Here is a 15183-nt window from a genome sequence, read left to right on the forward strand (position 1 = left end):
TAAAAATTCCCTGTCTTAGGTCAGTTAGGATCACCACTTTATTTTAAGAATGTGAAATGTCAGAATAATAGTAGAGAGAATGATTTATTTCAGCTTTTATTTCTTTCATCATATTCCCAGTGGGTCAGAAGTTTGCATACACTGAATTAGTATTTGGTAGCATTGCCTTTAAATTGTTTCACTTGGGTCAAACGTTTCAGGTAGCCTTCCACAAGCTTCCCACAATAAGTTGGTTGAATTTTGGCCCATTCCTCCAGACATACCTGGTGTAACTGAGTCAGGTTTGTAGGCCTCCTTGCTCGCACACGCTTTTTCAGTTCTGCCCATAACTTTTCAATAGGGTTGAGGTCAGGGCTTTATGTTGGCCACTCCAATACCTTGACTTTGTTGTCCTTAAGCCATTTTGCCACAACTTGGAAGTATGCTTGGGGTCATTGTCCATTTGGAAGACCCATTTGCGACCAAGCTTTAACTTCCTGACTGATGCCTTGAAATGTTGATTCAATATATCCACAGAATTTTCCTCCCTCATGATGCCATCTATTTTGTGAAGTGCACCAGTCCCTCCTGCAGCAAAGCACCCCCACAACATGATGCTGCCACCCCCGTGCTTCACGGTTGGGATGGTGTTCTTCGGCTTGCAAGCCTCCCCCTCTTTCCTCCAAACATAACAATGGTCATTATGGCCAAACAGTTCTATTTTTGTTTCATCAGACCAGAGGACATTTCTCCAAAAAGTATGATCTTTGTCCCCGTGTGGAGTTGCAAACTGTAGTCTGGCTTTTTTTAATGGCAGTTTTGGAGCAGTGGCTTCTTCCTTGCTGAGCGGCCTTTCAGGTTATGTCGATATAGGACTCGTTTTACTGTGGATATAGATACTTTTGTACCTGTTTCCTCCAGCATCTTCACAAGGTCCTTTGCAGTTGTTCTGGGATTGATTTGCACTTTTCGCACCGAAGTACGTTCATCTCTAGGAGACGGAACATGTCTCCTTCCTGAACGGTATGACGGCTGCGCGGTCCCATGGTGTTTATACTTGCGTACTATTGTTTGTACAGATGAACGTGGTACCTTCAGGCGTTTGGAAATTGCTCCCAATGATGGACCAGACTTGTGGAGGTCTACAACTTTTTTTCTGAGGTCTTGGCTGATTTCTTTTCATTTTCCTATGATGCCAAGCAAAGAGGCACTGAGTTTGAAGGTAGGCCTGGAAATACATCCATAGGTGCACCTCTAATTGACTCAAATGATGTCAATTTGCCTATCAGAAGCTTCTAAAGCAATGCCACCATTTTCTGGAATTTTCCAAGCTGTTTAAAGGCACAGTCAACTTAGCATATGTAAACTTTTGACCCACTGGAATTGTGATACAGTGGATTATAAATGAAATAATCTGTCTTTAAACAATTGTTGGAAAAATTACTTGTGTCATGCACAAAGTAGATGTCCTAACGGACTTGCAAAAACTATAGTTTGTTAAACAAGAAATTTGTGGAGTGGTTGAAAAACGAGTTTTAATGACTCCATCCTAAGTGTATGTAAACTTCTGACTTCAACTGTACACTTTTTATTATGAATCATTGTTCTAATACACACCTGTGAGAAATGAAGTGAGGGGTTATATGCTGCTCTAGCTGTTGACTGGCCAGGATTTGTTGTTTAGGCCTATTCTCCAACTTCTCTAAGTGTCTCTGTGGTGATGTTGTGTCTGCAGACCCGTGAGGAGCAGCTGCAGGAGCAGAGGGTGGAGAAGATGATGCGTGCTGCGGCCAAGGACGTCCACAAGCTCCGAGGCCAGAGCAGGAAAGAGGTGCCTGAGGTCCAGTCCTTCAGGTCAGTACTGTAGAATACATTAAATTACAGGGTACAGCAACAGTATAGTGTAACAGACCTCTTGTAAGAGGAGTTGGTCCATTAAGCCATGTCTCTTTCCCCATGTATTAGATGAATGACAATGTTTAAATTGTATTTAGCTTCTCTCACCCAGGTCTCCAAGCATTAGGTTCAGTTGGATGGACTACTATTTGTCGTCCATTCCGTTTGTATACCTGTTAGTCTAGGAATATAAGATTATATGGAATTCTAAAGTGGGGAAAATGGCTACGATATGTATTGCACGTTTCTCCATTTTAAATTTCATGACCAATGCTAGTCCTTAGTTGATTGGGATTGAGTAATTGACGCTGGCTCTGAAGCAACTGAAAGACGTTCGCCTCAGTGATCACACAGCCTAGCAATGAAAAATAAAGATTTGCTCTGTTCACTGTAGAAAAGGGGAGGTTAGTTGTGTTTTTACGCTCGTGAAGATGATAAGACTTTTCTCTTCTGATTTCAGAGAGAAGATGGCCTTCTTCACTCGAGCAAAGACCAACATCCCTGATCTGCCTGTCGACGATGTGTAGCGCATTTCAAGTATTCCAGCCTTAACTGCTGTTTCCAAGCAGATGACTCTGACGCAGACTTCTGGTGGTATTATGAAGAATGGAGAATAATAAAATAATAATGTATAGGAAAAAATACCGTCACATTTTTTTTAGATCTGAGTTGCTAATCTGTATAGTTTTTTGTGTTAGCAACTAGAGCATTGTTTTCTTCCACTCTCTTTGTAGCATTATTGTTACTGTTACTAATAAGTGGATGTTGGAAGCGACCGTTAGATGTTTTATGGTAAAATCGTAATTTCAATACACACCAGCCCTTTCTGTGTGGAATTTGAAAAGATAAAGAGAAGTTCTGTTCTTTAGCCAGGACCACTTATTTGCTGTAATCTAAGATGTGAATATCGACCCCCAGAGGTACTTTACATTATTTATAGCACAACACGTCTACAAAATCATTATTGTTATTGTATGATGGTGTACTATGACCGACTGTGTGGTTGTACAGTATACTGAAACTGGCTGTCTGTCCCTAGTCACACTGCACATGGTTCTCATAGTAACCCTCACTGGTGCACACACCATCTCTCAACATTGTGTAGGAACTGCACTGACTCTCACCTATACTCAGGTAGTTTATTGGATAGTTTGTGCACTTTTAAAATGGTAATCTATAAAAGAGGATGGAGGCATTGAAGAAGTGGGAGGAGTGCTCCACTTCAGGCTGGAGTGATTGTTGAATCACCGCCTAACAAAGCACATGATTGTGAAAGACAAAAAAAGTGGAGGAGATAACTCTCTTGTATTTAATGAAGATCATTGCTGGTGATAAACTCCCCATTGACTGTATGATTTAAAACGGTAGTGAAGTGATCCAAAAACCATGGAATTAACTGAGGACTCTAAAGTATATCTTAGCCTAAAGTCTGATCACTTTTCCTGCTCTCATCCCTTTTACCCCCTCTCTTAAATTCCTTGTAACTGGACATTTTGAAGAACCATACAAACAGTATTCCAATTGTTCTTCTGCTATCTTTTTTGCATCTCTCAACTGGACTTTCTATATGTGAACCTTATCACACTAACTGGGATATTTGTCGATGAGCCCCCTTCCAAAGAGGATCTTCCCTTCCAGTCTGGGGCAGTACTAGGGACCCCTGTTACACTAGCAAAGCTTTAGTACATACAGAGATGAATAAGATCTGATCTGTCTCTGTATTTATCCTGCATGGAGCATTGTCACATCAATGACCACAGGAATTGGCGAGACCGCACAAACAGATCTGGGATGAGGCTACACTTCTAGTCTAGCAGCCATGTTTCCCAATATATCTCTCTGTAAGCAGACATGACAAAGTCCTCCTGAGGATGTCATTTCATCTCTGCATGGTGCTCTCTATGTGCCATCGTTGAACAGGCTTACTGTTGCAAGTACATATCTGGCTCTGATTGATCACATCTGTGATTTTCACAGGCGACTAGTGGTGTCTGTGTTAATGAAATGTGATGAAGTGAAATGTGTAAGTGGATCAACTGGCAGTACAGGGAGAAATCAGAGGGCTGTAACTAGGCTACTGGAAACAGTACAGGGAGAAAGATGTAGACTACATCAGAACAGTCGGCTTGCTACTCTCTCCCTGTAAACACTTAATAATGGATGGCATTTCAGATGATAGATGTCTTGGATGTTGGTTTGAAGGGGTGGTCATAAGGGGATATGTACAAAGGCCCCTGTTCACATGCTGAACACAGATGTAAATGTCTGTGGAGTGATTTTAGATGTTCAAGATTAGTTTTGCTTTTCAACAAATCCTACTTTCCCACACCCTTTTTTTGTGTTGACCAAGCATGATTGTGTGATACCAATTATATTAGACCTGAATTACAATCTACTGATATTGGAGTAGCCAGAAATGTAACCTACGTTTCAAAAGAAACATGGCTAGCTTCTTTCCCTCTCAATAGAGCACTTTTTAGCACCATACGTAGAGGGCACCCCAATATCTGATGTACAGTCAGACACCACTTAAAGCTCAATACAACATTAGGCTAGTTCTAACTCTGTGGTGCTGTAGTGATTTGTCCAATCCACAACAGCCAGGATGACATTGAAACAGGTTCATGCTTCATGACTTTTTCCATAGAATGTTGAGCATAATGACTCTGAATATGGAGAGGAGTCGGAGTGGAATGAAATCACATGCCCAGCATCTCAATTTGTATAATAGCACAAGACCTTGGTCTGATTTTTTTTGATAGTCATGAATTCGCACTAATGTTCTGCAAATTATGAGTAGAGATTCACTGGTGTCCAGTGTCTCACCCCAATGGACATTGTTCTGTAGTTTGATGAATACATTCCATGTTTCATACCCTTTACAGATAAAATAATACCCTGATTTGAACATCAGAAATTATTTTCTACTCCACCCCATACTAATAATGTTAGATCAGACAATTGAATTCCTTCACGGATTTTTCCCTTACTGATAGTCTGTGAAGTTCACATGCCATTCCATAATGCACTGGTTGTCTTTTGCCGCCGCCTTTGGTATCATAGCGTTCACACATTTTGTTTTGCATGTTGCCACGTAGTGTGTGGTCAATCACGTTACACGTCAAAAAAGGAGAAGGGGGGGGAAAGGAACATATTGCACCACCAACTAAGAGGCGCTGCATGGTCAATCCGATGTTTGCATTGTCCGTGCAGCATTTATGGTGATATGGCCTCTAGAAGTCGGGGCATTCATGCTTTGCGGAGCAGTGCAGAGCTGTTGTGAAGGATGTTGTCAAGGAAGTGAGTTTGTCTTTATACAGGACCTCCCGCCATCACCTACCATCAACCAATCATGTCTATACGGAGCACTCCGCATCGTTACAAAATTTGAGAAGCACACGGCAATGCGTTACGGAGCTTGATTTGGCCTCTGCCTTTTGGAGGCTCCGCAATTATGTCACACCCTCCATATGATGCCACCGGCCACATTTTCGGATCAAGCATAAATTGTCTTTAACCCTACACCTACATTCCACTATTTCATAAAAATCACCACCCCATTCTACTACTTTCACCCTAACTGATCCTACACTAGGCCTGGGAGGACGGGACTCTTCGCTACCTCAGCATATGAAACCTTCGGTTCTACTCTGACCCTGGCAACCTCAACCTGTCTTTCTTGCACAAGGCACTTCTGATCCCCAGCAACATGGGCACCTCCACAATGGACACTTTTTTCCCACTGATACTACACATTCCTTTGTCACTTGCCCGCCTGCATACTTCTCACATCTCAGAATCTCCCTCCAACACACTGCTGCAATATGACCATAAGCTTGGCATCTGAAACACCTTAGTGGGTTCTGCACAAAGGCTCTCATGGGATAGCTGACATATCCTAACATTACTTTATCAGGTGAAAAGGACAGACATCTTCTGAGTTTCACCACGCTCGCCACCGGGTCTGCGTCGCACCAAATGGCGGGCGTCACAGACGCAGGGAATCTTACATTTCAGTTGCTCCACCTTTAAACTTAACGGCACTCTTGTAATCGCTCCTTTCAAACCTCCGCCACGTGTGTTCTGGCTTTGGCCCAACCCATCGGTTTCTAGACCAATCAGACGGCCCCCGAAATATGTTGCATTTTGTGAAGTGTCAGGAACGTACACCGATCCAGACCATAGAGATCGAGTAATCATCTTTGTATCTGTGCCATTCTAGTGTATGTGACAGCATGGGCAGCGCCATTGAGGCAATCTCCATTTTGAAGTAATCGATTTTCTTCTTCATGATTTTGCTGATATCTCCTGATGACCCAGTTGGACATGGAAGTCCCACCCAGCTGACTACATTAAAATGGTGGAAGTCCTCAATGGCGCTGTCCATGCTAATACGGCCTTTTGACCACTAGAGGCCTCTATCATTCTCTATGATCCAGACTCATTGCAGAGAATAAACTAAAGTCTGTGGTCATGGCGTAGTGTTTGACTGGAGCAGGAGCCTGGGTAGCCAGGCAAATCAGAGGACACCATCAGACCAACTCCTTGAATACCCTACTCCTTGAAGCTTGCTCAACAAATTGTTTTACCCTTTAGTGTGTGTACTTTAATGTATTTATACTTGGGATATTGCTTTTTAATAGGAAAAGTTACAAAATCGCTGCTGGAGGACGTCTTTAAAAATGCACTACATGACCAAAAGTATGTGGACACCTGCTTGTCAAACATCTCATTCCAAAATCATGGACATTAATATGGAGTTGGTTCCCCCTTTGCTGCTATAACAGCCTCCACTCTTCTGGGAAGGCTTTCCACTAGATGTTGGAACATTGCTGCATGGACTTGCTTCCATTCAGCCACAAGCATTAGTGAGGTCAGGCAATTATGTTGGCCAATTGTCATGCTGAAATAGGAAAGGGCCTTCCCCAAACTGTTGCCACAAAGTTGGAAGCACAGAATCGTCTAGAATGCCATTGTATGCTGTAGCGTTCTTCTGGCATCCGCCAAACCCAGATTTGTCCGTCGGACTGCCAGGTGGGGCGGCAGGTAGCCTAGTGGTTAGAGCGTTGGACTTGTAACCGAAAGGTTGCAAGGTCAAATCCCTGAGCTGATGAGGTAAAATCTGTCATTCTGCCCCTGAACAAGGCAGTTAACCCACTGTTCCTAAGCCGTCATTGAAAATAAGAATTTGTTCTTAACTGACTTGCCTAGTTAAATAAAGGTTAAAAAATAAAATAAAAGGTGAAGCGTGATTCATCCCTCCAGAGAACGCGTTTCCACTGCTCCGGAGTCCAATGGTGGTGAGCTTTACACCACTCCAGCCGAAGCTTGGCATTGCGCATGGTGATCTTAGGCTTGTGTGCAGCCCGTCGGCCATGGAGACCCATTTCATAAAACTCCCAACTAACAGTTCTTGTGCTGACGTTACTTTGAGGCAGTTTGGAACTTTAGTGAGTGTTGCATACGAAGATTTTTACGCGGTCCTGTTCAGTGAGCTTGTATTCTACCACTTGGCAGCTTAGCCATTTTTGCTCCTAGACGTTTCCACTTCTCAATAACGGCACTTATAGTTGACTGGGGCAGCTCTAGCAGGGCAGAAATGTGAGAAACTGACTTGTTGGAAAGGTGGCATGCACGTTGAAAGTCACTGAGCTGTTTTTCTATGTAGATTGCATGGCTGTGTGCTCAATTTTATGCGCCTGTCAGCAACGGGTGTGGCTGAAATAACTCTATTCACTAATTTGAAGGGGTGTCCACATACTTTTGTGTATATATAAGTGTATAAGGTGTTCCAAAAAGTTTATTAGTTTGAACCATTTCTATCCTTTCACAATTTTACAAACTGTACAATGTTGCACTTCACCACTGTAAAGGAAAGTCACTATTAATGGCACAGCAATTTATTCTACATGAACTGCATACTGTGAATGGATCCTTTGGAGAGTGTGCCTTTTTTAGATTAAATATGATTTTAACCTGAGGCGAAAATGTGGTCACCATCCAAAAACAGATAACACTACTTTTTGTTGCCTCAAATAATGTGTACTGTTTGAATGTGAACTGTTTACTTTTTTAAAAAAATCATGATTTACTTCAGTGTAGAGAGAGTAAACCAATCAGAGGTCTTATATTAGGACTTCTTATTGGATTTCAGTGTCTGGATGGAACAGTGCCATCTATATGTGATTAACTGAAGCTAGCCACGATTGACTAGATGGTTTGTAACTTGGATCTAAAGCCTTATACGTACTACTATAACACCACCCAGCATGTATATTGTTGACAGAAGTGGTCAATATAATCAGAAACTAATGATTAAGTAAGTCTTACTTCAAGTAATCAAAAAACCATCACTGTCAGAAACTGAAGCTGGTAGCATTGAATGATTTGTCGTCGTGTAGGATGTGATATAATTCTTGTTTTTTTTAAGTTCAAGTGCATTTTTGTTTTATTATAAAGTTTTAATCTGTTGTATTAAGGATGGCAAAGAACCTGGTATGTGTATGGAAATGGTTTGAGAAACGTATTTATTGCACTTTCTGATTTGGGTGTGGTGTTTCTTTCCATTCTCGTGAGACTCCTGAAAGCTGTGAATTTTATCATGGACACTGTACCGTCAACCAGAATTGTAAATATTTCACCAGCACAAAAATGTTTTGTAGTTTCACAACAAGTAAAACAAGGTTTTTTTGTTCTACTCTTGCCTGTGCTTTCTCCTCTGTTTTGTGTATCTGTGGTGTATTCAATGTCAATTTTGAAAGTAATTTGCAGAGCATTACATTTTTTACAAAAGCTTTGACCAAAAAAATGCTTAAAGTAACAACTTAACATTGTTGACAGTGGTGGAAAAAGTACCCAATTGTCATTCTTGAGTTAAAGTAAAGATACCTTCATAGAAAATGGCTCAAGTAAAACTGAGTCACCCAGAAGAATACTACTTGAGTAAAAGTCTAAAACTATTTGCTTTTAAATATACTTAAGTATCAAAAGTAAATGTCATTACTTAAATATCAAAAGTAAATCATTTCAAATTGCTTATAATAAGATCAGACAGTACATTTAATTTTTTTTATTTACGGATAGCCAGGGGCACACTACAACACGCAGCCATAATTTACAAACAAAGCATTTGTGTTTAATGAGTCCTCCAGATCAGAGGCAGTAGGGATGGCCAGGGATGTTCTCTTGATAAGTGACTGAATTGGACCACTTTCCTGTACTTTTGGGTGTGAGGGAAATTGTATGGAGTTTAAAAGTAGATTATTTTCTTAAGGAATGTAGTGGAGTAAAAGTAGTCAAAAATATAAATAGTAAAGTACAGATACCTAAAACAAACGACTCAAGTAGTACTTTAAAGTATTTTTACACCACTGTTTGTTGCTATGTTTTATTTAAAGTTAAAGCATAACTTTGTCTGTAGTACCTTTTCGTCGGTGGTAGTACCTAGGGCACCCCAACGAGGGCGGTAAATGGAATTTCCGAAATGTTACTTCATTGCGCCTCGGCCTCATCTAGGTTCAGAAACTAATTTAGTTAGAAACACGCTAATGAACTGTTCTAACGTTATTTATTTTTTTAATCGACAATGGGAGATCCTGTGGCTGAATACTCGTCCCGACTTCAACAGCAGGTCAGCTCTGACACTTTACAAAAAGACCTCTTGGTTTGCAATAATGTACTGAAATTTAGAAAATGTTGGTAGCTACGCTAACGTGGACTCGTTTGACGTAATGTGGCAGCTGGTAAGCTAGCTAAACATTGCAGCAGCTTGCTAGCTGCCTTGAAATGTGCTACAAAACGTGTGAAGTCTGATACCAGCGAAGTGTTATCCTTGTGTTCTAGCTAGCTGTATTCAGTGTAATTGTTACTGCAAAGACTGACAGTTCGGCTGTCACTCATGTTGATAATGCAGGAACGGATTCATTGTACGGCCCTTCCCATCTAGACGTTTCGTGATAACTATCAATCATAACATACTCTAACGTTAAGGGACAGTTATTAGTTAATTTAGCTAGCTAGCTGAAGCTTTCAGTTTTGTTCTGACGGGTGTGGCATCATGTGATTTCCTCAATCTGTGCTGATGTCACTAGCTAAGTTTTGAGTTTGAGTCAAAGTCCTGGATGTCATTGCACACTGTACGTCAACCAATCCTGCATTTGTGCTGTTTTCGTAGACCTGGTATAGGTGTAGAGGCAGGACATTTTCTTGACTGTGAACCCTTCGTCTGTCTAGGAGCAAGATATCCATTCCCTGACTGCTGAGATCGAGAGCCTGAAGAACCCACAGAGCCTGGGCTTGTCCTCACACCTGGATGGGCTGAGAGAGGAGAACGCCAAGCTCAAATACCGCCTCAACATCCTCAAAAGGGTGAGTGATAACTTGCATAGGTATTTCCACACTCCACTCTGGGTACATTAATGTTAGGAGATTGAGCTATCTTATTCATTCACATACAGGTGACTAGATGCTTTGTTTCACCTGTTATGTCTGCTTGAGAGAGCGTGAGAGATTCTTTATAAGTTGTTCCAAGTTTCCCCCAAAGAGCCTGTAGGAGGAGAGACTGAGTAGCTATCTATAGGTTGTCCCCTATATGTTTTATTGAAGTGCTCCTCTGTCTATCCTCCCTCCCCAGAGTCTGCAGGAAGAGAGGAGCCAGTGCAGTAAGACCATGATGAACATCAACCAGCGTCTTCAGGAGATCTTTGGTGAGGCCATCCGGGAGGCCTGGCCTGACCTGGAGAACCCTCCCCTGGCCGTCACCCCCAACCAGCAGGCCAAATTTGGGGACTACCAGTGTAACAGCGCTATGGCCATGGCCCAGGTGGTACAATAACACTGATGGATCTTATTCTCTTTGAAGCTTGTTTCTCAGTCTCAAAATGCCCATCAGCCAATTCAAATCATGGATGTAGTTGCATGTGATAAAACGCTACATGTTAGCTGTTCCCATTAGATTTGCTAACCTAACCAGCTGGCAGTGATTTATTTCCTGTAACAAATTCCCCAGCAGCCGATCAAAGATCTTAGACTTTATATCCAACAACCAATGGGTTTTTTTAAAAATGGGTTTCTTGGACACCAGAAATATACATTAAACCTCCACCTGACTTTTGTTCCACTTGGTCTGTCATATGTGAAGTGTGCCAATATTGCATGATACATCCTTGACCAGGCTACTAGCGTTAGACAAAAGGCATGTTTTTGCATTAATGACAAAATCCCACGTTTCACACAACCATGTGTTTTTACAGGGAAAAGATAAAGGAGGTCTATTCAACATTTTTGACCGATCGCCTCAATTCAGTCTTATGTAGCAACATTTTAAATTGTTTTTACATTGGATAAAAGTAAAGACTCGGAGCTAGGAAATTGCATATCATACACTACAGTTGAGGAACAATGGGAAAGTAATTCTGCTTTGAATGTTGATAAACTTATAAACTTGTAACCCCACTTTTGAGAAAATGGCCCTTGAACATTTTGGTACACCTACTGGAGAGCTTGTCTACACCCATTCAGCATTGTTCACACCCTCTTAAGCCTTAGCCCAACCATTTCTTTAAGGATTCACATGTGATAAACACGCTATATCAAATAAAATCAAAGTTTATTTGTCACATGCACAGGATACAGAAGTTGTAAATGGCACAGTGATAGTACTTGCCTTGTAGCAATATCGAAAACAGAAAGTGTCCAGATAATTATTTGATCGTTATTAGACAACGCTTACCCAACATGGCCGTAATCACCCCCAGACCCACTTGCTAATTTTATGGGTCATGTAATATTCTGGCTGAAGTGGAGTCTTTTGTTTAGACATGTAGCTGCTAGCTAGCTAAACAATGAACCGGCATAACCCCAACTCATACTACTACCAATACAAACATTCTCATAGCTGTAGTATGGATCTGCAGGTAGCTAAAGCTAACAAACTAGGTTCAATGTTAGCTAGCTAACATTAGGCTATAACTAGCAAATGGATTTCTGATTCAAATAAGTTTACTACAGAGATCATACACGTAACGTTAGCTAGCGAGCCAGTAAGCTAACGTTTGCTAGCTCACTAACAGTACGCTTTAACTTGCAATAATAATGACTTTCTGACAAAATTAGAAACGTATATCTGGAAAATGTAGCTAGACTCTTACCCTTAGACATGGATTAACGATTCATTACATTTAAGTCATTTAGCAGACGCTCTTATCCAGAGCGACTTACAAATTGGTGCATTCATCTTATAATATCCAGTGGAACAACCACTTTACAATAGTACATCTAAGTCTTTTAGGGGGGGGTTAGAAGGATTACTTTATCCTATCCCAGGTATTCCTTAAAGAGGTGGGGTTTCAGGTGTCTCCGGAAGGTGGTGATTGACTCCGCTGTCCTGGCGTCGTGAGGGAGCTTGTTCCACCATTGGGGTGCCAGAGCAGCGAACAGTTTTGACTGGGCTAAGCGGGAACTGTGCTTCCTCAGAGGTAGGGAGGCGAGCAGGCCAGAGGTGGATGAACGCAGTGCCCTTGTTTGGGTGTAGGGCCTGATCAGAGCCTGAAGGTACGGAGGTGCCGTTCCCCTGACAGCTCCGTAGGCAAGCACCATGGTCTTGTAGCGGATGCGAGCTTCAACTGGAAGCCAGTGGAGAGAGCGGAGGAGCGGGGTGACGTGAGAGAACTTGGGAAGGTTGAACACCAGACGGGCTGCGGCGTTCTGGATGAGTTGTAGGGGTTGAATGGCACAGGCAGGGAGCCCAGCCAACAGCGAGTTGCAGTAATCCAGACGGGAGATGACAAGTGCCTGGATTAGGACCTGCGCCGCTTCCTGTGTGAGGCAGGGTCGTACTCTGCGAATGTTGTAGAGCATGAACCTACAGGATCGGGTCACCGCCTTGGATGTTAGTGGAGAACGACAGGGTGTTGTCCAGGGTCACGCCAAGGTTCTTAGCACTCTGGGAGGAGGACACAAGGGAGTTGTCAACCGTGATGGCGAGATCATGGAACGGGCAGTCCTTCCCCGGGAGGAGGAGCAGCTCCGTCTTGCCGAGGTTCAGCTTGAGGTGGTGATCCGTCATCCACACTGATATGTCTGCCAGACATGCAGAGATGCGATTCGCCACCTGGTTATCAGAAGGGGGAAAGGAGAAGATTAATTGTGTGTCGTCTGCATAGCAATGATAGGAGAGACCATGTGAGGATATGACAGAGCCAAGTGACTTGGTGTATAGCGAGAATAGGAGAGGGTCTAGAACAGAGCCTTGGGGGACACCAGAGGTGAGAGCACGTGGTGCGGAGACAGATTCTCGCCATGCCACCTGGTAGGAGCGACCTGTCAGGTAGGACGCAATCCAAGCGTGGGCCGCGCCGGAGATGCCCAGCTCGGAGAGGGTGGAGAGGAGGATCTGATGGTTCACAGTATCAAAGGCAGCAGATAGGTCTAGAAGGATGAGAGCAGAGGAGAGAGAGTTAGCTTTAGCAGTGCGGAGAGCCTCCGTGACACAGAGAAGAGCAGTCTCAGTTGAAAGCCCAGTCTTGAAACCTGACTGATTAGGATCAAGAAGGTCATTCTGAGAGAGATAGCAAGAGAGCTGGCCAAGGACGGCACGTTCAAGAGTTTTGGAGAGAAAAGAAAGGGATACTGGTCTGTAGTTGTTGACATCGGAGGGATCGAGTGTAGGTTTTTTCAGAAGGGGTGCAACTCTCGCTCTCTTGAAGACTGAAGGGACGTAGCCAGCGGTCAAGGATGAGTTGATGAGCGAGGTGAGGTAGGGGAATAGGTCTGCGGAAATGGTCTGGAGAAGAGAGGAGGGGATAGGGTCAAGTGGGCAGGTTGTTGGGCGGCCGGCCGTCACAAGACGCAAGATTTCATCTGGAGAGAGAGGGGAGAAAGAGGTCAAAGCACAGGGTAGGGCAGTGTGAGCAGGACCAGCGGTGTCGTTTGACTTAGCAAACGAGGATCGGATGTCGTCAACCTTCTTTTCAAAATGGTTGACGAAGTCATCCGCAGAGAGGGTGGAGGGGGGGAGGAGGATTCAGGAGGGAGGAGAAGGTGGCAAAGAGCTTCCTAGGGTTAGAGGCAGATGCTTGGAATTTAGAGTGGTAGAAAGTGGCTTTAGCAGCAGAGACAGAAGAGGAAAATGTAGAGGGGAGGGAGTGAAAGGATGCCAGGTCCGCAGGGAGGCGAGTTTTCCTCCATTTCCGCTCGGCTGCCTGGAGCCCTGTTCTGTGAGCTCGCAGTGAGTCGTCGAGCCACGGAGCAGGAGGGGAGGACCGAGCCGGCCTGGAGGATAGGGGACAGAGAAAATCAAAGGATGCAGAAAGGGAGGAGAGGAGGGTTGAGGCAGAATCAGGAGATAGGTTGAAGAAGGTTTGAGCAGAGGGAAGAGATGATAGGATGGAAGAGGAGAGAGTAGCGGGAGAGAGAGAGCGAAGGTTGGGACGGCGCAATACCATCCGAGTAGGGGCAGAGTGAGAAGTGTTGGATGAGAGCGAGAGGGAAAAGGATACAAGGTAGTGGTCGGAGACTTGGAGGGGAGTTGCAATGAGATTAGTGGAAGAACATTGCTGACTGGAACCATTTAACTCCGTTTTGTAGCTACACTACCATTCAAAAGTTTGGGGTCACTTAGAAATCTCCTTGTTTTTGAAAGAAAAGCAAATGTATTTTGTCCATTAACCTCTTCGGGATTGGTGTCCCATCCACAAGATGGTTGCGCTAATGTAGGCTAATGCGATTAGCATGAGCCTGTCTCTTGCAAGTAACAAGAAAATTTCCCAGGACATAGACATATCTGATATTGGCAGAAAGCTTAAATTCTTGTTAATATAACTGCACTGTCCAATTTACAGTAGCTATTACAGTGAAAGAATACCATGCTATTGTTTGAGGAGTGCACAGTTTTGAACATGGAAAGTTATTAATAAAACAAATGAGGTGCATTTGGGCAGTCTTAATACAAAATGTTGATCAGAAATGCCATGGTTCATTGGATCAGTCTAAAACGTTGCACACCCACTGCTGCCATCTAGTGGCCAAAATCTAAATTGCAGCTGGGCTGGAATAATGCATTATGGCCTGTCTCTTACGTTTCAAAGATGATGGTACAAAAAAACACTAAATAATGTGTTTTTTTTGTAATATCTTTTACCAGATCTACATTCCTTTCACATTTCCACAAACTTCCAAGTTTCCTTTCAAATGGTACCAAGAATATGCATATCCTTGCTTCAGGGCCTGAGCTACAGGCAGTTAGATTTGGGTATGTCATTTTTGGTGAAATTTGTGGGCTCGATTACAGACCGCCTTAATTTCTCAGAA

At 43.1% G+C, this 15183-nt stretch overlaps 2 protein-coding genes across 3 annotated transcripts in view; both read left to right on the forward strand.

Annotated features, from left to right (window-relative positions):
- Positions 1-5004, forward strand: part of LOC115154292 (protein KIBRA) — a 48237-nt gene extending 43233 nt beyond the window's left edge. For both annotated transcript variants that reach the window (XM_029700366.1, XM_029700368.1), the window contains exons 22-23: positions 1715-1833; positions 2336-5004. In XM_029700366.1, coding sequence (XP_029556226.1) covers positions 1715-1833; positions 2336-2402 — 186 coding nt within the window. In that variant the 3' untranslated portion in view covers positions 2403-5004. The remainder of the gene's footprint in view (positions 1-1714; positions 1834-2335) is intronic.
- A 4337-nt stretch (positions 5005-9341) lies between these two features.
- rars1 (arginyl-tRNA synthetase 1) overlaps positions 9342-15183 on the forward strand; it is a 32944-nt gene continuing 27102 nt past the window's right edge. Inside the window, exons 1-3 of the mRNA XM_029700371.1 lie at positions 9342-9505; positions 10108-10242; positions 10508-10696. Of these exons, the coding sequence (XP_029556231.1) occupies positions 9461-9505; positions 10108-10242; positions 10508-10696 (369 nt within the window). The 5' untranslated portion in view covers positions 9342-9460. The remainder of the gene's footprint in view (positions 9506-10107; positions 10243-10507; positions 10697-15183) is intronic.

The sequence above is a fragment of the Salmo trutta genome, chromosome 19, assembly GCF_901001165.1.
Source record: "Salmo trutta chromosome 19, fSalTru1.1, whole genome shotgun sequence".
In the NCBI taxonomy this organism is placed as follows: Eukaryota; Metazoa; Chordata; class Actinopteri; order Salmoniformes; family Salmonidae; genus Salmo; species Salmo trutta.